Raw genomic sequence first — 23,763 nt, 5'->3', positions numbered from 1 at the left:
CTCTCCCCCCCCCCCCCTTTCAGTGACTGGGAGGCTGGACTGTGCCCCACATAAATCCGCACATGAGGAAATGGGGGGGGGGGGCTGCCATGTGGATTTTATCCCCAGGTTCCAACAACTCTTGGGCAGGCCCAGATGTCAATTACTAAATAAGATTTTTTAAAAAAAGGGGGGGAATGAAAGATCTCTTCTTACTTAAGGGTTTACACACCTGCACGCCGCCCCGCCTCCAAACCTTAAGTCTTTGCAGCATGTTAGTCCCAAAAGCAAAAAAGATGACCCAGGGTCTTTGCAAACTCCTGTTTGAGTTTTGTGTCAGCAAGCCCATTTCCATCTCAGCTGCAGACCAGAGAGCTCCATATTAATATCGTATTTTAAAACACACACACACACACAGAGTAAAGTCTGAATTTAGCAACTAACGCATTCAGCATAGTCTCTCAGCAGAAACTCTCTTACCACAGCCAGCCTTTTACAATACAGCCAAGTGCAAAACAGCAGATCTAACTCCTTGGACACACTGCCATACAAAGCCATTCCTTGTCTGGACAACGTTAGAATGGAAGCCATTGATAAGAGAGGCCAAAAGCACAATGATGCATGTTAAATGACTTAGGGAATGTCAGTGACGGTGCCTCCCTTGCCGTCTGGAAGTTACTGAGAGACGGTCAACCGTGGCTTCACAGGGAGTCAGACATAGTTTTGGTTTATTTTTTCTTTCCTTCTAAATAACCGCTGCTGTGGAGAGACAGGCAAGGCAAAGAGCAACAGAGAAAGGGAGTCTTATTAAGAAGGAGAGTCACAGAGGAAGTCGTGAGCCAAATGAAGCTTTAGCCTGGCCATCAGCAGGCCCAACAAAACTTGTGAAGCCACTCTCAATCCTCAACAATGAAATGCAGACAAACTTGAATCCATTCCAATTCATAAGAAAAAAGAAAAGAAAAGAAAAGAAAAGAAAAGAAAATGGGACCGGCAAGGGTCAAGAGTGATGCAAATGTGTCAACGTTCCAAAATGGCTGGATGCAACGCGGATCAGTCGCCAGGGGGGAAACGGAGGAAGGTACCTTACTAGACCACTTGGTGGCCTCCCGGTGCAGAGACTGAGCAGCGGCCAGAATGGGCTGGTTAACAGGTTGGTTGGTTGGCATTAACAGCAGCTCAGGCTCGTAATCATCTTCAATGTCAGAGGGGAGAGTAAATTCAGCATCTGCTTCCTCCTCCTCCTCCTCCTCCTGATCTACATCTACATCAGCCTGAGGGGCTTCCTTAACCTCATCAGTCACATCAGGCTTTGCAGGTGGGGGGCAGGGAGGATGAAGAAACAGGGAGAGTTAGTACAAGAAGTAGGATCTGGTCAAAGAGCAAGAACTGAGTTGGTTTAGTAAATTCCTCATCCTAGTAGGGCAATGGGAAGATGTTGTGGGGGAGAGCTGGACACAATTCCAAGCGGAATACTTGATCTGGAAATCTGCAACGTATTCTGGGAGAGAAACATAGTGTTCAAGAAAGCACACCAAGAAGAACTTTTTCATTTCAGCCACTTTTAAGGGTCTTATATTTCACCACAACATTCTTTTCTGGCAAGACAATAGTGCCATGGGACAAAAACAAAGCAAACGCAACACTTAAAGATTACACGTGGTTGCAAGATGAAAGCTCCAATGATGCGGGTCGGGTGCTATGAGAACTGCCAGGGAGCAGAGATACCAGAGGCGGCCCTGTTCCCTTAAGAGATGAAAAGCCCAGTGGAGGCCCCAACCACGGGTAAAGTGAGGCAGCCACGTCCAGGCATGGGTGGGGTGCTCTTCAGGGTGCCCTGAGTAGGGAAGAGGCAGGTCTGAGTCGGGGGACAGAATTCCCTGAATCTTGGCCAGTGACCGTGCAAGAGGTGGTCATGCTCCCTCATGTAACAGAGCTCCTGCTGTTCCTGGCACATACAGGAGAACATGCTGGCAAATCATGCCCCACCATGTTCATTAGTTGCCGATGAAGGACGGGGGAGGTCATTTGGATTTTCTACCTGTCTTGGTCCAGCCATGGAAAAGACAGTTAAAAGCAAAACACAGTGCAGGAAGAAGGAAAGTCAGACAGAAAAGGGGTGGGGTAGGGAGTATGGAATAAGCAGGACAGGCGACTCACGAAAAGCCTTTCTCAGTAGGGTGTTATTTGTTAGCAGACAGAAAGTGATGTTAGCAGCGCACAACAAAGCCAATCAGAATGTTTCTGTTAGCAGAAAGTTAGTAAGATGGTGCCAGATTGTTTTGCCACAATGTTGTTCTATATAAATCCAAATAAGTATTTAAATCACTTGATTCAGTATCCTGGATCACATCCTGTGGGGTGGAAGTATCTAAAAACAGAACAGCTCTGCATTATTGTAGACAATCTTCACAGTACCAATCCATTACTGAAAGAGAAGGAAGAATGTACAAACCAAGAACATAAGGGCGCATCCAGGCCAACATAACTGTCACTTCTTATTTCTATGCGGTCACTGATTGTCCCCACACTAATCCTCAGCATTTTTTGTAGGTCCACACTTCTTTCTTCTAGAGCTGTGGCCTTGGGTGTCGACTTTTCAAAAATTGTGCAATTATACTTGCATGCTCCCAAATAAATCTGATGCAGCTTCAGATTCATCTCTTTTTGCTTTCTGGGCAAACACAGAATTGAAGTATGGCTAAGCCTGTTATAACTTCCAAGTTTTCAGTTTTTCTGTTGGTAACTGAACACATTTTTGAGACATATACACACACACACACGCCAAAAAAAAAAACCTGCAGAAAAAATGTCTGCAATAAAGTTGGATGAATATGCTAAATATGTAGAACAATACTAAAATAACAAGTTGATATATCTTGTTTCCTGAGTCATTAAAGTTGTCTGTAAACCACCATGTTTATGTGATTAAACCACATTCTATCCAAAATTAAATATGCTGCCCATAGAGTTTTCTATGCAACTCTAAAAGTCTACATACTTTTTACAGAGAACACTGGCCTAATATTAGTTATCTCCTTCTGCCTCATCAGTGAGTAAAACAGCAGCCAACGACAATGTTGCGTACATCATACTAATGTTAAAGTAAGACTGGGAAGGTGAATAGAAAAGGAAGCAAGACAATAAATTAATTGTCCAATAAAGACTTTAGACAGAAGAGGAAAATTAAACTTGCAGAGCATTAAGAAGAACCTCCCCCCCCCTCAACACACACTAATTTGCACAGACATACAAGGTCTGAAACCAGTTTTAAAACTCAAGGGAAGCCTCCATTTCCTTGGCAACTTGATTTCGGCATGTTCTCCTCAGAGCCAGTGGCTGAGACTCCCCAATATCTTGGAAGACTGGCTCAGTTTGCAGCAGAAGTTTAAAAAAGAAGCCTCATTTCCTATTTTTGGAGATTCTCTTTAGAATTCAGAAGAAAACACATATGCCTAAGTTCTTACTTCCCAAATCCCCAATGCTTTGGATGTGGCACTTCAGGTGTTGTTGAATTAACAATGGATCATATATCAAAGCTGGTTTTAGTTGCTTTCCTTAAAGTTACTGACTCACCAAACACCAATGACAATGCCTACGAAGTCAGATCGAAAATTACATTTTAAATAATATTGTTTTACACTGATACATCATTATTTTCATAGGCATGTTACTGAAGTTCATGAGCAAATATTTCAGTATTCTTTTGATCAGAACATTCATTTTAGATTCTGTCCCGGACACTTGTTTTGCTTCTCATCACACACACACAAATCCTATTTAGAAGGACTGGCAACAATGGAGCAATGACCTTAAATGAAGTTCATCACTACAGCAAGACACTGGGCACCTGTTGCAACTCCCATCCAGAGAATGGCTATGATGAATATGTGGGTATTCCTCATAGTCATTTCATGTTATCTCTGGGATATCTCCCTTCCTGTGCCAGTCTCTGTCAGCACTAGGATCCAAAGTAGACAAGGGTGGTATGGGAGAAAGGCAGACACACATGAATGGGACAAATGATCATGGTGCCAGTCACTTGATCCAAACCCAGGAAAAAGGACTTTATGTACTTCCTTACTGTTCATTTAGGCTAAAGGATCAAGTACATTGAGGTTTCCCCTCACTGTCTTGAGAGACCGGTGCTATTGCAAAGTCTACATATGTGAAGGGCTTTTGGTCATGGTGGGGAAATCAAATTTAGATTCAAATTTTTATTCATGGCTACCCTGAATGGGTTTTAGCCAAACACATATTATCACACATTATTACATAAAAAATTAAAATTAGCTGAACTCTGTACAACAATTACTCCCATCAGCACACATCTTCTACAGTAAACATATCCTAATTTCTCATTGTACTCTATATATCTATGGTATATCTATTGTTTACTATCATCCACCTGAACGAGTTCCTTCCTAATTTTTGCAGCTCTTACCAAATTCAGGCCAAATTCAGTAGAGTCGATTTCTCTGCCGTTAGTAGGTAGCCTAATTTCGCTTGGTCTGTTAAATGCGCCATAGGGGCCAAATACCTAGCTAAATATTTATTCTTAGGGCTATTGTATAATCTGCAGTATAATATATAGTGAACAGCGTCCTCCAGGGTGGGGAAATCAGTGTTTTATGATATTCTTTTTAAAATATCAGATTTGAAGAATCCCATACAGGTGTAGGCAACCTTTTGGGCCCATGAGCATATTTGGCAATTTGAGAAACAGTTCTGGGTGCCGCCACAAAATGGCTGCCATAGGAAGTATGTCAAGGACAAGGAACTTGCCCCAAAGACTGAGAATACAAGGCAGAGATGGCGTCTGAGTCCCAAAACACTGAACAATTTATATATGTTCAGAAATTTTCACTAAGCAACTTCAACTATTGTTATAGCCCTTACCCCAAATTAACAAGAACAACAATCAAGAATAAGAAACTCCAAGATTCAAGAAAATCTACAACAGGAATCTTATCATATAATCCTCAAGTTGGATGGAGCCATTTAGGCCAATGAGTCCAACTCTCTCCCCAGACTAGTTTAAAACTTCCATGACAGACGGCTGGCCGTCCAGACTCTACTTGAATACCTCCAGCGACAGAGAGCTCTGGGCAGGGGTGGGTCCCATTGTCTGAGCGCTGTACTTTGTTCTGGTCTCAGCAACCACAACCCACCAGTCCCCCTCTTCTGCCTTGTCCCCCACCCGCCCTTCCCTCCTGTGTATTGTCATTTTAGTTTGTAAGCCTGCTGACAGGGCTTGTCTGTCTTTCTTATTGATGAGAATTACGTTGGAAACAATAATTGTCTTGAAAGTAGGACAGAACTATAGTAAATAAAATCATCATCACGATCATTATCCTAACTCAAATCAATATTATATTACAAAATGTTACAATAAAATGATTATTAATAAGGCAGCACTTCAATAACTAGAAATACAACCCCCCCCAAATGAATCTGTAATTGCTGAGATAAAGAAAATAGAATTTGCAACAGCTAGATTTACTCATAGTTTTGTTGCACTTCTTCATTCAATTAACTGAAACCTTAGATCCATGATTAAAATACACACAACAACAAATAAGGTTGAACTGCATCTTAAATCTTATTATTACAATAAATAACAAAAGGCTCCATTTTTAAAACACCTCCATTTTCTTGCCATCTTCCTTCCTTTCCTATGCTAGTGCATTTAGTCCTACTAGCCATATCCTAGATTCTTCATTAACAGGTAGGGTGTTGATCTTTTCCCATATAAACCATTCTCAATAAAGGAACTGTCAGTTCAGTGTGCAGAGTGTGTTAAATGAATAGTATCTCTAGTACCTGGTGATACTATACATTTATCAAAAGAGAATAACTGTTGAATCTAAAAGGTAGGTCTTATCTGGTGGTTGTTGTTGTTGTTTAATGTATTTATTTACAACAGATGCCCAGAAGCGCATAATCTTGGGACATGACCAGTAGATATGGTGTACACCCTCTCTAGAAGATTCCTGTCCCTAATATTGATCTATCTGCTCTCATTCAAACCAATCAAAGCTTTTGAAAGCATAGAGGAGAAGGAGAAGAAGTCTGCGGGTAAAAGACTTAAGGATACATTTTTTACACAGCAGCAATAGATAAAAGTAAGAGTAAGGCTCGGTTCGGACAACACATTAATTAATGGTGGTTTTAGAACTCCACTGTGGAGTTTTTACACCACCGTTGAGAAATGTGTCATCCGGCGGGAAAACTCCATGCAACGGTGGAGTTTTTTGGGGGGAAACACTCCATGCAGAATGTCAACACTGTGCAGAAGAGAGCTCCTGCACAACCGTTGTGCTGCATGTCATGTGGTGGGCTCTGTGGATTATTTCCCATGCTTACATAGTCGCAAGGCAAGAGCGGCAGAAAGCCCTGCAGCTTTTGCCCAGCGCGCCTCTATCGGCATGGGAAATAATCCCATCCCAGGAAGCACTTGGGCAGCCGCCAATAATGCCATCCCTTGGTGGAGCAGCATGATCGGGGGCTCCCCATGCGCTTCCCGTGACGGGGACATGCTGTCCCTGGGTGGGGCACTGCCAATTGTGGCACCACACGTCTTCCCAGGGATGAGCAAGTCCTTTGCCCCCTTCACACAATCCATCTGAAGATCGGCTCGAGGGGATGGAAGGAGCTCATTCCATCCTCCCAGGCCGATCTCCAAATAGTTTGCAGGGTGGGGGGCGAAGGATGTCTCCCTCGGCCAGATATGTAACGTCAAACTGTGGGAGGAATCCATTCACCCCATGGAATGGCGGCACCCTGATAAGGTAAACAGGAACCAGCACTACTATTCGGTGGGGAGGGAGACTATTACTCAACATTCTATTACTCAACAGAGTGTGAATACTCTACTCCATGGAGCACTACTTCTGTGTCGCCCTAGTGGGACACACAAATAGTCATCCGTGGAGTGGACTAAAGTGTCATCTGAACACACCCCAATAATTTGCAATATTAATTAATTTTATCTTTCAAAAGGCCTGATGTCTAAAAATCTGTGCAACTGGAGATCAGCCTACAACACTGGAGAATAGTTTGTTGAGGTCCTTAAATTCACAACGTAATGGTACTTTAACATGACTAAAATTAGCTACTACATATCCAAGTTAAATTTAACACCAAATATATTCAAATAACCCCATCCATGGTAAGATGGTAATGGAGTGAATGGGATCTACAATATTTTTGCAATATCACCTACACCACCCACCAGCCTGCTAGTAAATGCAGGTGTCAAAAATGCTATTCTACAACCCAGAAAGTACAATCACACACAATTTTGCATCCCTTATTCTCAAGGGGGCAAAAAAAAAAAACCTGTGCAAATGGAAAGTACAAATGAATTGCAGGTGTAAATGATAAACAAAGATCATTACAGGGTCCCTATCTTTCTGGTCACATATCAAAATATTAAAAAATGGAGCAGCACATGGCTTACTTCTCCTTTCAAATTGCTGCTTCCAAAATAATGAAGGCAGCTGCATTGTACTTTATCCAAATTTAAATCAGCCACAAAACTCATGAAATGGATACTTTCACAGGGTTGTTGAGCCCAAGAGATGGGTCGGATGCACCACAGTGATATCTTATTTCTTGGATTGACCCCAAAGTACTTGCTTGGATTAAACAGAGAAGCTACCACTAATGGAAGACCCTGGGATGCACTGATAGTTCTTACCTTGCTGGACCACTTCCTGGCTTCGTCATGTAGCTGCCTGGCAGCCATCATCATGGGCTGATTAAGCACCTCACCAGCCTTCTGCTCTGGGAACTCTTCATCCTTCTCCTCAGGAGGAGGAGGCCTGGGAGGAGGAACCTCACCTTCTGGCAGAGGTGGCTTTGGAGGAGCAAGTTCATCAGCCAGCTAAGGAAGGAAGGAAATTGGTTTCATCACACCAATATAGAGATTCAAAAGCAGCATTGCCAGATTTAGAACAATCTACACAATGGGAATGAAGTTTAAACAATGAAGTTTAAAATACCTACCAAAGCCACAAGAGAACAGGCGGGCGGCAAATGCATCTCTCCAGCTTCCTGTGCTGTGCCCCACTACCCACAGCTTTGTGTTGAGCGAAGGGACGGGGACAGATGGATTTCTCCCATGGCTTGAGGTTGCAGCCACAGGAGAGAAAAAGCCTTCCTTCCCTGTCCCAAGAGCCAAAAATGGGCTTCAGGGTGAAGGTGTGTATAGATCTCTCCTGCAGCTGTAACATCAAACAGTGGGAGAAATCCATCCACAGTTTGACACTGCAGGCTCAGGAGAGATCCATACATCCCTCCTCCCTGATATCCAAATGGATATTGGGGGGAAGGGGATTTCTCCTGCAGTTAAACATTGCAGCTGCATGAGAGATCTTTACACCCCTCCGCCCCGCTCTCCATTTGTACACTTCCCAGGAAGCACAGCACCCCGCCCCATCCAGGGATGGGACGTGCACATCCCAGGAAGTGCATGGGTAGCTGCAAATCTCAGCGCACTCCACCCTGGGACGGCACGATCGGTGGATCCCCACGAGCTTCCTGGGACGAATGCCAAATGCCTACAGAGCCCCACAGAGCAAGAGTGGTAGGGGTTTCTGCCACTCTTGCCTCGCGACTCTGCAGGCATGTGAAATAGTCAACGGAGCCCACCACATGACACAACAATCAATGGTTGTGCAGATAGTCAACTCTGCACACCACTGATTATTTGTGTTGGTTATTTCGTGGTGTGGAAAACGCTTGCCAGACGACACAATAGTCAACAGTGGACTATTTAACCAACCGTTGACTATTGTGTCATCCAAACCCAGTCACCGAGTTGCTAACCAGCAAGAAATTCTAGAAAGGATAGCGGACAAACACTCAAAATGTAGCCAAGTCTTCCACTAATCTATTATGTTATATATGCAGCTCCAGGATCAGAAAGCCCATGTTTCCATAATCTTCTAAGACTGTGGGCAGATTTGTTTGAAATCTCAAATATGTGAACCTACGTATATTTGAGTCAATTAGTCAAGCATTGTTTGTATTTGTGGACACATTCACAATAAATGCTTGAGTACAAAATGTATGCACCATACATTAGTGCCGAGTGAATTGCTGCTTTTCTCAGCAAAATATACACGAGCAGGAGTGTGATCTTTACACACTTGCCACTTGCGTGTGCTTTGGCTTGCTTACCCTCATACAAAGCAGTATACTTTGACTTCAAGGACTCCAGTCCAAATTCTGGCTCAGCATGGTGCCAAAGAAATGAGACTGTGCACACCAGAAGCCCGCTCTAAAGTGTTCAAAAAGAAAAAGAACACTGTGTGTGCTTGGAACCTAACTTCGGTAAAGTGATTCAACCCACACAAGAGAGTCGCTGTCATTTCCACGACTGCAGATTTAATAGCAATTCCGCCTAAGTTTTGCAATGATGCTGCACTTACATGGAGGTGCTCAAGGTCAGGAGGAGGAGGGGGGAAGTCAGGTTCCTGGGGCTGGAAGGCTTCTCGGACTTTGGCCACAGCTCCCAGAATCCTATATCCAGAATCCAGGAAGTTCTTCTGCAAACCTGGAAAAAGAAGAAAAAGGAGTTTAAAAATTCAATGTCAAACGTTTTTCAATATAAGGGTTAAGTCAAACTTTTTTAAAAAATGACTACCATCTGACAACATAAAAAAAAACCTCACAAAGTTACTAGGTTGAAGTAAATTGCATGGTGAAGAAGCAGGCCAAATATCGAACTGTCTATATTTCCAGACCCTCGACAGTGACTACATTACAGAACATGGTTTTACTTGTTAAGATTAATACAAGACCACCTGCTTGGTAACCCTAGAAGAGATGAAAACCACCTTCGGCTAGCAGAGACCCTTGTGTTACATCTGATCAAAGCCTTAGAGCAGCTCCCAGGGGCTGCCTTCACCAGTCCAACTCCACACTCCTCAGTCTGAAGTCATACCAGCCTAACTAATGGGCAAAGAGTTTGAGACAGCCTCATGCTTACCAGGATCAGAAATATTGCCTGCCACAGCTTTAGCATCCATCACCATGGGTGAAATGGTTTTGCTCAGGTCATCAGAGGCATCTTTCACCGCTTCACGGAATTTGGGATCCTCTGAGTTTTCAACCTCCTTCTTTGCCACTAACAAAATCCGGTTTGCTCGCCGGGCAATGCTGGTGGCCCCTGCCACAAGCATCTGCGGCTGCACGTTGGCCATGGCCACTTTGCACTTGTCCAGGTCTTTCTTAATGGCTTCCTCAGAGGCATCCAACAGAGACTTGGTATCGATCGCTTCATCCACCAGGCCTGGGGTAAGGAGTTGAAAGGTTTACTTTTCTTTCTGTACATGACCATGGAAAATGATGATCAAGAGAGAACTCACTCTTAATACACTTTACACTCTATGTTGCTCAGCGATTGGAATTCTGCTATCTTGGTCAAGCAGAATTTGGCTGCGTATCAGGTACAAAATTCTGATTACTGAGAATTCCATCTTTTCTCATCTACCACTCTGCTCCTGCCACTAGAGGGCCCACAACACACATTCTATAACAGCTCCTAACATGAATGGACTTTATTTACACATTGGGAGTGTGTGTATGTGTGGTTAAATTATGAAAACATTTATGAATTATGAAAACATACTTCAGGAAGTGGATAACCAGAATTCTGTCAAGTTCGATTTACATTAAAGCAACTCAGTACCATAAAGGGAATTTAGATGGAGCTTGCATATGTAACAGCAACTATTTGTGGCTACAAAATGGCCATTTTACCTGTCATTTTTTCCACATTGTCAATCCACTGGTTCTTCATCGTCTCAAAGTGTTCATAAGCAGCTTGATTTCCAGGATTCCTTAGGAGGATGCGAGCAGCAGACACAACCTGCCAGTATAAAGAGAATCCATCAAATAACAATACTACTGCTCAGGAGAAATAGACAAAAACCCAGGAATCGTTTTTATTATTATTTTGATAAGTCAGAAAATAAGCATCTAATTTGAAATGAATATCAGGTTGTGAGTTTCCACAAGAAAATCCAAGTGCAAAGAGGGATTGCTGTTGCACCCTGTCCTGCTTGTTCATCCCTGGCCGATGGCTGGCTGGCCACTGTGTGAACAGAGTGCTGGACTAGATGGACCCTTGGTCTGATCCAGCCTCAGGGCACTTCCGATGTTCTTAAGTTTTCGGGACTTCTGAAGTGCTCACGTACGGCTCCCGTTCATGCCAGGGTAAGAGTTAGTTAGGGCCTGCTGAAGAAAGATTTGTGACCTGGTCTTTAATTGAACCACTCGGCTGAATGCTGCATGTGACCTTCAGAGAAATTTTAAACTGCTAATCAAAAGGGTGAAAAACCAGATATCCAATGTTGATATCTTTCATTGAGGCGAGAAAAGGGAAGACAATGCCGGCCCTCCCCACCCCATGCCTGGATCTAGCTCAAGCTGAAACCCCCTCCCTCCAGCAGCATTTTATATTGTAGTTTAACTGCAGAGTTAATGCTAGGCTCCATCAAATAAATTTACTCAAAAGCATCTATTGATTTCAATGAGACTTACTACTAGTCTTTAGGACTACAGTTAAAACAAGACTGATTTTGTAGTTTAAGCCAACTTGTGCCTACATTTTTATGTAACTCAGGTGTCCTTTATAACAGAACCACTGGGAACATCTCAGGTCAATAAAGTTAATATGCAATTTAAGGAAGTACTCATTTTCTCAACATCTGATTTGTGCTCTCTCTGACAGAGAACTCTGTCATCCTAATCTATTACTATGCTAAAGTTTTATTCTTCTCTCCTTTGAATACTTTAATCACAAGTTCAGACATGTGCTTCCCCTACTCCTCTGTGCTTCAGTCAAACGGCAAGCTGTCCTATATTGAAGTACACTGAACAACATCCAAAATGGAGCTGGGGTGACCATATGACAGGAAAAACCCAGATTTGTCAGGACTTTTGGTGACAAATCTGGGAAGGGGGGGGAATTATGAAATTGGAAGAAAAATCTGGATTTTTCCCGTCTTTCCCAGCCAAAGGGCACCTCTACTTTAATGGGAATTAACAAAAATGCTTATAACTCTGTCATTTTTAAAGATAAAGACATGAAACTTGGCACCATGATAGCTTTTAGGTAGGGCTTTAGCTATGCCAAATTTGAAACAGATCCATTCATCCATTGATTCTTAGGAATTTTTTAAAAATTGAGATTTTAAAATTATTATTTTAAAAAAAGTGTTATTTTTAAAGATAAAGAGATGAAACTTGGCACCATGATTGCTCTTAAGAAGGATTTTAGCTATGACAAGTTTTAAACAGATCTGTTCAACCACTGAATTTTAGGTTGTTTTTTAAAGTTTGAGGTTTTAAAATTATTATTTTTTAAAAATGACATTTTTAAAGGTAAAGAGCTGAAAGTTGGCACCATGATAGCTCTTCAGGAGAGATTTAGCCATGCCAAGTTTGAATCAGATCCGTTCATCCATTGATTTTTTAGGATTTTTTTTTTTAAGTTCAAAGTTTTAACATTATTGTTTTTAAGAACCGCTGGAGCCATATCCCTCAAACTCAGGTTGTCAAACCTCCTCTTTGGGGTCTTGCAAACTGAGCAGTTTCAGCCCTTGGCATCAAGGGGATCTCCAGTCTTTAGATAAGAAGTGCTGGGCAAGCAGGGCACCTTTCCTGTTGCAGATTTGGTGGGCAGTCGGGTACCTGGAGCTCAGCAGAGGCAAGGTGTCCACAAATCAAAATGTGGAAAAGAAGAGTTCAGTCAAAGCAGCCCATAGGGCAAAACAGAATGGGCCAGAGGCCTTTTTCTCAGTTCCACATCATGGGCAATGAAGCGTCATCCTTAGAGAAAAACTCTCACGACTAACAGTGAGGTGGCAGTCGAGAGAGAGACTCTCTTCTTTGCGGATACCCTGTTGCTGTGAATGTTGGAACCTGGCATGTCATTGCTTCACTTCGCTACCGCTTCCCTTCCACTCACTTTGTACACTTGTGCTGAGATCCAATGCAGAACATTTGAAGTCCATGTCAGAGAAAAATAGATAGATTTGCGGCTTTGGCTGGCTGGCATATCTCTTAGAGACAGAGTTAGACTGAAGACACAACTCAGAGATGGCTGTAGCTGAGCCCTGAGAGGCTGCTGTGCCACACAGAGCCTTTTTAAGAGTGTCTCAGAGTCCAGTGTTGGTGCAGGCAGAGGCAGCTGGCAGTGGAGTTTTTTAAAAAAACAAGAGTCACAGGATGCGACCAAGCTATAAGCTGTCGCCCTACCCCCAGCCACTGGGTACAAGTGCACAGCCTGGCTGGACTGTTGGGAGACTTTGGCAGAGAGAGGGAGTGGGAGATTATTTGAGGCTGGAGATGTTGGCTGGTTGGCATAAGGCAGAGAGAGGCTGAAGGCAACCCAGATGCACCTGTAGCTTGGAACTGAGGCTGGCTTGCTACCCAGAGTGTTTTAAGAGTGCATCAGAGTTGAGCGGTTGTGCAGGAGAAGAGGAGGTGGTTGGTGGCAGAGGTTTTTAAAGTATTGGGCAAAAGGCGGGGTAGAATGATGATGATGATGATGATGATGATGACACATCTTAATCACCCACATGTTTAGTTTTTTAACGGTTTTTAATGCTTTATGTGTGTACGTTCTGTGCTTTAGGAGATCCTGGCCCTCCTCTGTGTGACAACCTTTGTGACAACATCCCTTTGACATAACATGCTGCTGACTTCAGGCCATTAAAAAAAAAAACTGCTTCTAGGAATCCAGCATCTAAGATGTGAAGTCACTTGGCGCTGCTAGGAATTGTATCACGTCTGCAACAGGTTAATAAATGTTACACATTTATTGCCTTATGAATCAAAAGGCTTTTCAACTTTGAAAAGTTGATTTGTGTGAATTAGTAACACATGTCTGCAATAAATGGCTTTTAGCCACACATCTTCATTTGTCAAGAGGAATCATCTGTGGGATTCCTTTACACCTGGCAAATATTTTCAACAACTTAATGCTTTGTTTCGTAAAGTCTTCAGGTGTTCCCTCAGAACTGTCACCAAATGGATAGCACTCGGCTCTCATTATATGAGAATAAATAACCCTCCTCTTACAATTTTGGCTGCCAGAAAGGTGTGGTGTATAATATCACATCAATCACAGTTTGATCCATTCTCTCATGCAAAATTGACTTTACAGGGAAATCCAGATTGAAGAATTGGAAAGAAAGCATTTTTGTGGAGGACATGGATGGCTAAGATGATTTTTACTTTGGATCAATTAATAGGTCCAGACAATGAGTTTTTGTCCTTTTCTGATCTGTGTGTTAAATATAATTTACCTATTACAGCTGAATGGCAATACTTGCAACTGAAACATATGCTGAAATTTGGGTTTGGTCCGGCTGCTTTTACAGCCTCAGAGCCTCCAGCACTGTTAGTATCGCTTACAGCAGCTAAACAGACACGTCGATCTATGACCCATATATAAGCATTTAGTAGAAGTAAATAAATAAGACACCCATAGTTTAAGACAGGATTGGAATAGAGAACTGGAGTGTCCTATTTTGCCTAGTCAATGGACTGTTCCGTAGCACCTGTATCTGAAGCTTCTATGGATCTCAGGTTATGTCTTGTACAGCAAAAAAAAGTGTTTTGGGCTTATTGGACTCCACAACACCTTTTTAATAAGAATATGTCTAACTTGCATTGTTGGAGATGTAATGCACCTAATGCTTCTTTAATTCATATGTTTTGGCAATGCCCCGTAGTTGCCCCCTTTGGGGAGGAGGTTATAATAAGGATAAACTTTGTTCTAAAACAATATACAATATGGAGCAAATGTCCTCCTAAATTACTTATCAGCTTCTTGGAAGTCAACACATGGTCAGCGCGAATGGATCTTCAGAGCCCTTATGACAGCCAAAAGATGTATATTATCACATTGGAAGGATAAATGCACACCCCCAGTAATGCAATGGACTGAGGACTTAATAACACTATCAATATTTGAACGGGTGTTATATAGGCGCAACTTGCAAATGGATAAATATATGGATATTTGGTCTGCTTTTCTTGAAACCTATGCATCAGTCTCTCCCTTTTTCCTTTTTTTTATGAATGGTATACTTGATGAAAAAAAATGTATGTATGTAATGTTTTTTTTCCTTTCTTCCCCCCCCCCCAACTCTTTTTTGTTCTGTTTTGTTATTATTCACAATTAAAAAAGCGGGGGGAGGTGAACCATCTGAAAAATAAAATAAACAGGTATCTATTTATACCAGCCTTCCCCAACCTGGGGCCCTCTAGCCAGCCTAATTTTGGGGAAGTTCGCAAGCATCTGACCGGCCACTTTTGTAACAGAATGCTCAACTAGATGGACTGTTGTCTTGATCCAGAAAGGGAGTTCTTATGCCATAACTAACTGCAATATCATCCTCTCGTCAAGAGGGACCACAGTAGAAAATTCCAGCTCAAGTACTTTTAGGCATTTGTCATGGAGAGAGAGAGGGAGAGAGAGGGAGAGACCCCAACCTGAGGCGTGAGTTCTCTTGCAGACTTCACAGTTGCTTGTATGCCTTCCACAGTACTTTTGTTGGCTGTCCCAACTGCAGCTGCCTTGTCTGCAGTAGCGCCAAGCCTGGCAGCATGGCTTTCAAAGTTGGCCGCCCTTTCATCAAAGACCTGAAAGTGGAAATATAACAACAATAAATAAATACTGTAAAAAATATAATTTCAGTTCCGAATTTTAAACTGAGCCATGGGTCCTTGAGCAATTCACAAATAGCTGTTCAAAGACAAACTAGTTAGTTTAATTATATGGAAGTTTAGAGTTCAGTTTTTTCATTGCATATTAGAAGGGTTGGAAAAAACTCCTTTTGTTGGATTAAAGATCTACCAAATTTTATAGGAGAATGCATATATCTTAACCAAGCTACCAGTTTATCAATAAAAATATTACAAAACTTTACAAGGTACCCATGTACTATTTCCTCAGGGTTAAAAAAAGGTATTTAAGGAAGCACTGCTAATGAGCACTCCTAGAATTCTAAAAGTCTTGCATCTTACACTACGTTAGTCTAAGCACTACGTTAAAGTTGGTTTCGCTCACTGGAACTTAAGGCAATGCATGACAGATGGGATCAAAGTCAGGGGCTGGTTGGTCCCAGGAGCGTTTGCGGGACATTCTCACCTCATCCCTGTTGGGTGCATCTGGAGGAGCAGTGGCTGCTACTGCCAACAATTTGATTGGAGTTGTCGTGTCACTAAACACATCAGATACTTCCTGGGTCATAGCTTCTTGCATCCTTGATTTAAGATCCTGAAGAGAAATTTGGAAATTCCACATCAAAATACAGAAACTAATTTGCCATGCCAAAGTGAGGTAGTCACACCAGCTTTATGCACAAATGTGCCAAGGAGTGCCAGATGTCCCCTGGACTTTCTCTACTTCTGCTTGCTGAGGGTTAAGAATTTTCATTTACCTAGATTTGGAGAAAGATGGACCTGAGCAAGCAAATGGCCAGGGGCAGGTGGAGGCAATTAGAGGAATGGGAACCAAGTTACATTCATAGAGGGTGCACAGCGGCCAAGGATGGATCCTTCCAATTGGCACATTATGCATAAAGACTGGTAACACTCTCTACTCAAGAGAAGACTGGTAATACTCAAGAGAAGACTGGTAACACTCTCTACTCAAGAGAATACTCTCCTTCTCCTTACCTTTAATGAGTCCTGCAGCTGAGCAGCCACTGCCCTGGCTTGAGGAGATTCTCCTTCACCTCTTGCTGCCAGATCAGCTAACTGGGCCACAAGCTGTTCCACACGGTCACATTTGGCAAGCAAGTCTTGACGGTATGGTCCCATCATCACGTTGGCAAGACGGCGACCTTCAGCCACAAGTCCCCGGATTGCAGCCTGGCCTGCATAAAAAGTAATTCAATTTGCTTTATTTATGGAGTAAGAAAAAGAGGAACAGTAGTTCTACCACCCAAAACAGAATTTTTGTTGAACTTTACTGCCAGCAAAATTATAAATATTTAGATCTCACTTCCCCAAAGTATTCCACATACAGTAGGTTAGCAATGCTTACAACAACCCTCTTGGGTAGCATGCCTATTCTGCCTATGGGGAGGAGGGGTTAGACAAAGAGAAAAGTGGGTTGCCTAAGACCACCTTGTGAGTTTGGGTGATATGAGATTGGAACCATGAATTCCCTGGCTCACAGTGCCTGACAGCTGCTCCCAGGTAGGTAGGCATTATCATTCCAGTTTTATTTTGAGGTTCAGTATTATCTGAACAGTAGACTTTTGGTTACTTTGCTGCCTAACCCACCCGCAGTTTCTACTATATTTGAGGAAGACCAGGTGCCTTCATATTTGGACCACTAGCATAGCAGCAACAACTCAAGCATTCTGACCATCTTAAATATGTTCTACTCTCCATGGGTCCCTCGAGCATATAGCTTTGACTGGGGTCTCAACTAAACTTGGCTCCTGTCACGTCCTGGCAAAAGTAAGACACGGTTAGCTGACCTGATCTCCCACAACTTAACACACAGCATTTTCCTTAGCAGCAATGCCCAAGGGTTACTGTAAATTCCCTCCCAACCTACTCCAAAAGCACTGAAGAAAAAATAATAATGAAGAAAGGTGGCAGAATGGTTAAGATAGCAGATGATGAAGCAATAAATGCAAGGAGTACTTGTACCCCATCTTGCCAAAATATCTGGATATAGATTATTATTATTATTATTATTATTATTATTATTTATTTATTTATATAGCACCATCAATGTACATGGTGCTGTACAGAGTAAAACAGTAAATAGCAAGACCCTGCCGCATAGGCTTACATTCTAATAAAATCATAATAAAACAATAAGGAGGGGAAGAGAATGCAAACAGGCACAGGGTAGGGTAAACAGGCACCGGGTAGGGTAAAACTAACAGTATAAAGTCAGAACAAAATCAAGATTTAAAAGCTTTAGGAAAAAGAAAAGTTTTTAGCTGAGCTTTAAAAGCTGCGGTTGAACTTGTAGTTCTCAAATGTTCTGGAAGAGCGTTCCAGGCATAAGGGGCAGCAGAAGAAAATGGGCGAAGCCGAGCAAGGGAAGTAGAGACCCTTGGGCAGGCGAGAAACATGGCATCAGAGGAGCGAAGAGCATGAGCGGGGCAATAGTGTGAGATGAGAGAGGAGAGATAGGAAGGAGCTAGACAGTGAAAAGCTTTGTAGGTCAACAGGAGAAGTTTATATTGGATTCTGAAGTGAATTGGAAGCCAATGAAGAGATTTCAGAAGTGGAGTTACATGGTCAGGGCGGCGAGCCAAGAAGATGATCTTAGCAGCAGAGTGGTGAACAGAAACCAACGGACTGATGTGAGAAGAAGGAAGGCCAGAGAGAAGAAGGTTGCAGTAGTCCAACCGAGAAATAACCAATGCATGAACAAGAGTCTTGGCAGAAGAGACAGACAAAAATGATCGAATCCTGGCAATATTATACAGGAAAAAACGACAGGATTTAGCTACTGCCTCAATATGAAGAATAAAGGAGAGCGAGGAATCAAATATAAAGCCAAGACTACGAGCTTCCTTGACTGGAGTAAGTGTAACATCATTGACAGTAAGAGAGAATGAGAGATGAGGAGAAGGTTTAGGCGGAAAAACAAGCAATTCAGTCTTTGCCATATTAAGGTTCAAATGACGATGAAGCAACCAAGCTGAGATATCTGAAAGACATGCCGAGATACGATCGTGAACATCAGGAGAAAGATCCGGAGATGAAAGATATAATTGTGTATCATCGGCATACAGATGATATTGGAGGCCATGAGATTGAATAAGCTTGCCCAAGGGCAACATGTATAAAGAAAACAACAGCGGACCAAGCACCGAGCCTTGCGGAACCCCTATTGAAAGGGGAAAAGAAGAAGACGAGCTGCCATTAGCCAACACGCTGAAAGAGCAACTCGCTAGATAGGAGGCAAACTAGTTATAGACAGAGCCACAAAATCCAAGGTCATGAAGGGAATCTAAAAGAAGATCACGATCAATCTTGTCAAAGGCTGCAGTTAGATGAAGGAGAATAAGAACGGAATAATGGCCTTTAGACTTGGCAGTAAGAAGATCATTGGTAATCTTAGTAAGGGCTGTCTCAGTGGAATGCAGAGGACGGAATCCTGATTGAAAAGGATCCAGAGCTGAGTTACTAGAAAGAAAATCAAGACAACGAGAGTAGACCACACGCTCCAGGATCTTTGAAACAAACGGCAACGTTTGAAAGATATTCAAGCTTTAATTTGTTTATAGACAGTGAATTAAGCAGATTGTTGCAGGACCTCCACAACTTCTGCTTAGAACATACAATGCTTAGGGTTACAGCAGAGTCAGTCTGCCTTCCCACTTTTGCCAGCAGGAAGGAGAAAGGCTACCCAGGCTGAGCTACACTTGTGAGAGAGGGAAGTGATGCCACTCCCACTGGTGTGCTACCGTCACAAGCAGAAGTCGCTGGAGCAACTCCCCTGTGGTGAACAACCACAACATTGGGGGCTTTTTAGCTCTGAAAAACCCGGTGAGTACATGGGAACGTGATAAGAGATGAGTAAAATTAAGCACAGTCTGGAATGAGAAGTTTTTCTCCCTTCCTCAGATTTGCACCTGGGGTCATCCAGTCAAGCTGGAGATTCAGGACAGAGAAAAGTTACTACTTCTTCACATAGTGCTTAGTTAAATTTTGGAAATTGCTACCACAAGTTGTGATGATGGCCACCAATTTGGATGGCTTTAAAAGGGGATAAGACAAATTCATGGGGGATAAGGCTATCAATGGCCGCTAGTCATGATGGCTACGTTTTACCTCCAATTTGGCACTGAATAACAGGCGCTGGGGAACATAACCCGGAGGGTGTAATTGTGGATCAGAATGCTGGACTAGACAACCCTTTAGTCCTATTCAGCATAGCTCTTATGTTCTCTACGGTTCTCCTGGGAGAACAGAGAGACCAAAAGAAGGGACCTTCCTTTTGTTAGCATGCTCCAGCCCCTTCTTCTAGCCTTCCCAAGAGGGAACTGAGACATTGAAGCAAGAAAGCAAAGCCGATGGAGGGAACTTCCTCTTGTTGGCACAGTCTAGACTTACTCTGCACACCCCATTTCTGAAAGTGCAAAAGAAGAGAGGAAGGAATAATGTGAGATTTGATAGTAGGTCACTGGAAGGGAAGGTCCCCAGGACTACTGCAATCAGCAAAAACAGAGACCATTTTTGCTTAAGATCTCCTACGAAGTTTAGCAAAGAGACATTAAACAGCTTACCCACTCCACGGTCATCAACTGTGGGATTATCTATCCATCTTTGAGCTTGCTCAATCTTCCCTTCCAGATGGACAGCTGCCTTTACGGGCCTGCTGTTTGCAACAGCCCTGTTGGTTTTAGACTGCAAATTCTGAAGTGATGTAGCTATTTGCTTGGCTAATGCACGGGCTTCTGGGGAATCCCCTTTCCCACTGCAGAGAAAGAAAAGTTGTCAAGACATTCTTCAGAAAACAGTTCAAAAAGCAGGCTTCTGGTTTCTATTAAAAAGTCACAGTTTAAGTATAATAGTTGTAAATCAGTCGGTTCCAAAGATAAAGCACAACTGCTGATTACATCACAAAGCCCCGTGGACTGTATTTTAATAATGGATAATACACACTTACATTTAAAAACTAAAGGCAAGGACCATAAGGCATGAAAAAGAAAACATTAAGCTAAAGACATCACATAAGCTTCTATATTTGACTTTACAATTGAAGACCCCTCTGAAGACCCTATGGATACATTTAAAGATATAGAGGCCCTATTAATAATACAAACTGACATCAGTCACTAATGATCAAGGCTTCCTTCAAGTAATCCTGGGATACTGTAGCTCAGTGGACAGCAGCCCCTTCCCAAATTCCATTCCAATGGTTGCCTTGGAAGAGGGAAGAGCACTGAACAGTGCAATCCTGTACATATTTACTTAGTAGTACGTCCCACTGAGTTCAATGGGGCTTACTTCCAGGTATGTGGTGATAGGATTGCTGCCTAAATCTATTTTATTAAAGTATTTCTATGCCGCCTTTCAGTACATAGCTTCTCTGGTGTAAATATACCCTCAGATTCTCTTCTCCCACAAACACATACTATTGAATAGCAGCATAGATATACTCTTAATCAGTCATGAAAGCACAAAGCAAACTATAGAGCCAAGAAAACTTTAAAGCAAAGGGATTTATATGGAAGCAACTGTGCCCAGAATTACAGTCCCCAAAAGGGGCAGTGGGCACGCCAGCAAAAGCATGACAATACGTACTGTTTCCGGAGGTCTGACAATTTAGCAGTCAGAGCAGAAATTTCGCCCAGGGATCGCAAAATATCATCTCTCTCTTTGGGGTCGTCACAGAGCTCTGCAATTTTCCTGGCTTCAGCTATAATGCTTCGAATGTGTTCTTCTCCTTCAGTGCCCCCATTAGGATCTGCTAGCCAGCTCTTGATATAAAAAAAGATATATCAATACATATCTTACAGAATAATTCTCAAAATTTGATTTTTTTATAGTCAAATATGAAATATTCTGAAATATATAATTTCTCCTCAAATTTAGCAAAGCCACAGATAAGATCAGCCCACTTCTGTTTGGCCCAACAAAGGCCCTTCTAAGGGTTCATTTGGTTAATTTAAAATAAACAAACAGACATTATTTTTTAAAAGTAATTTTAGACGTTTTTAGAAGAAATGGAGCAGTACAAAAGATTCACAAACCACTTAAGCGGGAGTACTTTTCTTGAAAGATACAAGCACACGCTTGAAAACCATGCCAATGGTAGGCGAGACCTCAGCCACGTCAGAACACACACGCAGCTTTTCATTTCCTCCATCTTCGAAAGAAGACATGTGAACTACAAACCTAAGATGCGTCGTGCTTGAAGAAGCACAACCAAATGCCTCCAAGCAGAACATGAACACAACTGCACCTTCCTGCTTGTGCTCCCCAGGAACTGGTATTCAGAGAGATATTGACTTTGATACTGGAAGTTATATATTATACAGCCATCATGACTAGTAAGCACTGATAAGCCTCATCTGCCAGAAGTTCTTCTAATCCCCTTTTAAAGCTTTCCGAGCTTGTGGCCATTACCAGGTCTTCTGATAGTAACTTTAGTTATACTCTGTGTGAAGAAGTACTTCGCAGTAATTGTACTGAATTTCCCATAATTCAGTTTCATTGAATGACTGCAGGTTCTAGTACAATGGAAGAGGCAGAAAACTTCATCTCATCCACTTTCTCCAAATCCTGAAATTCTTTATACATCTCTATCATGTCCTGCCTTACTTGTCTTTTTTCTAAGCTAAAAAGCCCCAAATATTGTAGTCTGTGCTCATAAAGGAGTTGCTTCAGCCCCCATTTTGGTTGCCCTTTTCTACACTTTTCAATTGCTACAATATCCTATCTGAGATGTGGTGACCAGATTTGTACACAGTGTTCTAAGTGCGCTCACACCATAGGTTTGTATAAAGGCACTGTTATTGGCAGTTCTATCTTCAATTTTTTCTAATAATTCCCAACACGGTATTTACCATTTTCACAACAATCACAGCTATTGGGTCAATATTTCCATATCCATTCCCAATTCAGACCTTTGGACAGCTCCACTGTTTACATCAACCTCAATTGTGAGAACTGGCCATTTATTCCTGCTCTCTGCTTTTTCTTCTTTAACCTGTTGCCTATCCATAAAAGGACCTTTCTTCTTAAACCATAAGTGTTAAGCTTGCTCAAGAAACTTTGGAGAGGGAGTGTGTCAGAATCCTCTTTAAAGTTCAAGTAAACTATGTTGACCGGATCACCCCTCTGGCCATGTCTGTCGACACCTTGAAAGAACTCCAAAGTCATGGGCACGTTCAGAAATGGCTGCCATGGGGTAGGAGTGGGGGCTTGCTCATTCATAAAATGGCTGCCAATGGTGAGCATGGCCAATCACAAAACACTCATTTCCCAAACGGCAAACTGGCTCAGCAAAACTAAGAATCTGATCCTTCTTCACAATAGCACTGTGTATACCTGAGCGGCATCAATTTTCTTCGCAATTGCCTGCTTCGAGTTGGTCATGGCGTCCAGCTTGCGAGCAGCATTTTCCACTTTCGCAGTTAGTAAATCCAAACCTTGGGACACTTGCTGAGCCTTCTGCATGGCTAGTGGTGTAGTCCCTTGTCCTCTGCTCAAAGGGGGTGGAGAAGAGAAATACGTTAAGTCGTTACATACTATTACAACTATAGCCTATTTGCTTGATCCCATATAATTCCGTAAGGAGCCACTGATCTATAGCAGAGAACGTATTGCGGAATGTGAACAAGGACTATTGAGGCAGGGCAAAGCGTGCCCCCACCCCAGATACTGGGGACCTCAATGCCCGGGGCAGGGAATTGGTTTTTCTCCTACCTGAGCCTCGTTTCCAACTACAGTCCCATCATTTGGGAGCAATTTAATAAACAATAAGCATGCATTATAGCTGTTTTCCTTAGAGAACCCAGCTATAAGGAAATTGTCACATTTGATACATTTGAACAAAACAAGATACTGATTTGTGCTTTCCTGACAGGACCAGAGGGTGTTGTCACACAATGCTGTTTAATAAACTACTGATTAAAAAAGCAGTCAGGGGTGGCTACAGATATATCGCCAATGAGCCTCAGATTCAAACTACAACATTTCAAACCAACTGAAATGCTTGATTGGATGGCAACATCTGGAGAATGCATGACCCATTCACCAACCCAGCGGATT

General features: G+C 42.4%; 2 protein-coding genes across 11 annotated transcripts in view; one reads left to right on the top strand and one right to left on the bottom strand.

Annotated features, from left to right (window-relative positions):
- The window catches only part of VCL (vinculin), a 105,532-nt gene that overhangs the window by 12,462 nt on the left and 69,307 nt on the right, over positions 1-23,763 (bottom strand). The window contains 10 exon segments of the mRNA XM_063128843.1: positions 7,682-7,867; positions 9,417-9,541; positions 9,977-10,279; positions 10,750-10,858; positions 15,496-15,645; positions 16,154-16,282; positions 16,684-16,883; positions 20,271-20,461; positions 21,292-21,467; positions 23,041-23,194. Of these exon segments, the coding sequence (XP_062984913.1) occupies positions 7,682-7,867; positions 9,417-9,541; positions 9,977-10,279; positions 10,750-10,858; positions 15,496-15,645; positions 16,154-16,282; positions 16,684-16,883; positions 20,271-20,461; positions 21,292-21,467; positions 23,041-23,194 (1,723 nt within the window).
- Positions 21,060-23,763, top strand: part of CAMK2G (calcium/calmodulin dependent protein kinase II gamma) — a 566,994-nt gene continuing 564,290 nt past the window's right edge. For all 10 annotated transcript variants that reach the window (XM_063128863.1, XM_063128860.1, XM_063128862.1 and 7 more), the window contains exon 1: positions 21,060-21,063. The gene's annotated coding sequence lies outside the window, so the exon portion shown is untranslated. The remainder of the gene's footprint in view (positions 21,064-23,763) is intronic.

This window comes from Elgaria multicarinata, chromosome 6 (genome assembly GCF_023053635.1).
Source record: "Elgaria multicarinata webbii isolate HBS135686 ecotype San Diego chromosome 6, rElgMul1.1.pri, whole genome shotgun sequence".
In the NCBI taxonomy this organism is placed as follows: domain Eukaryota; kingdom Metazoa; phylum Chordata; class Lepidosauria; order Squamata; family Anguidae; genus Elgaria; species Elgaria multicarinata.
The sequence above is the reverse complement of the archived record's forward strand: the minus strand, read 5'-3'. Positions and strand labels throughout refer to the sequence as shown.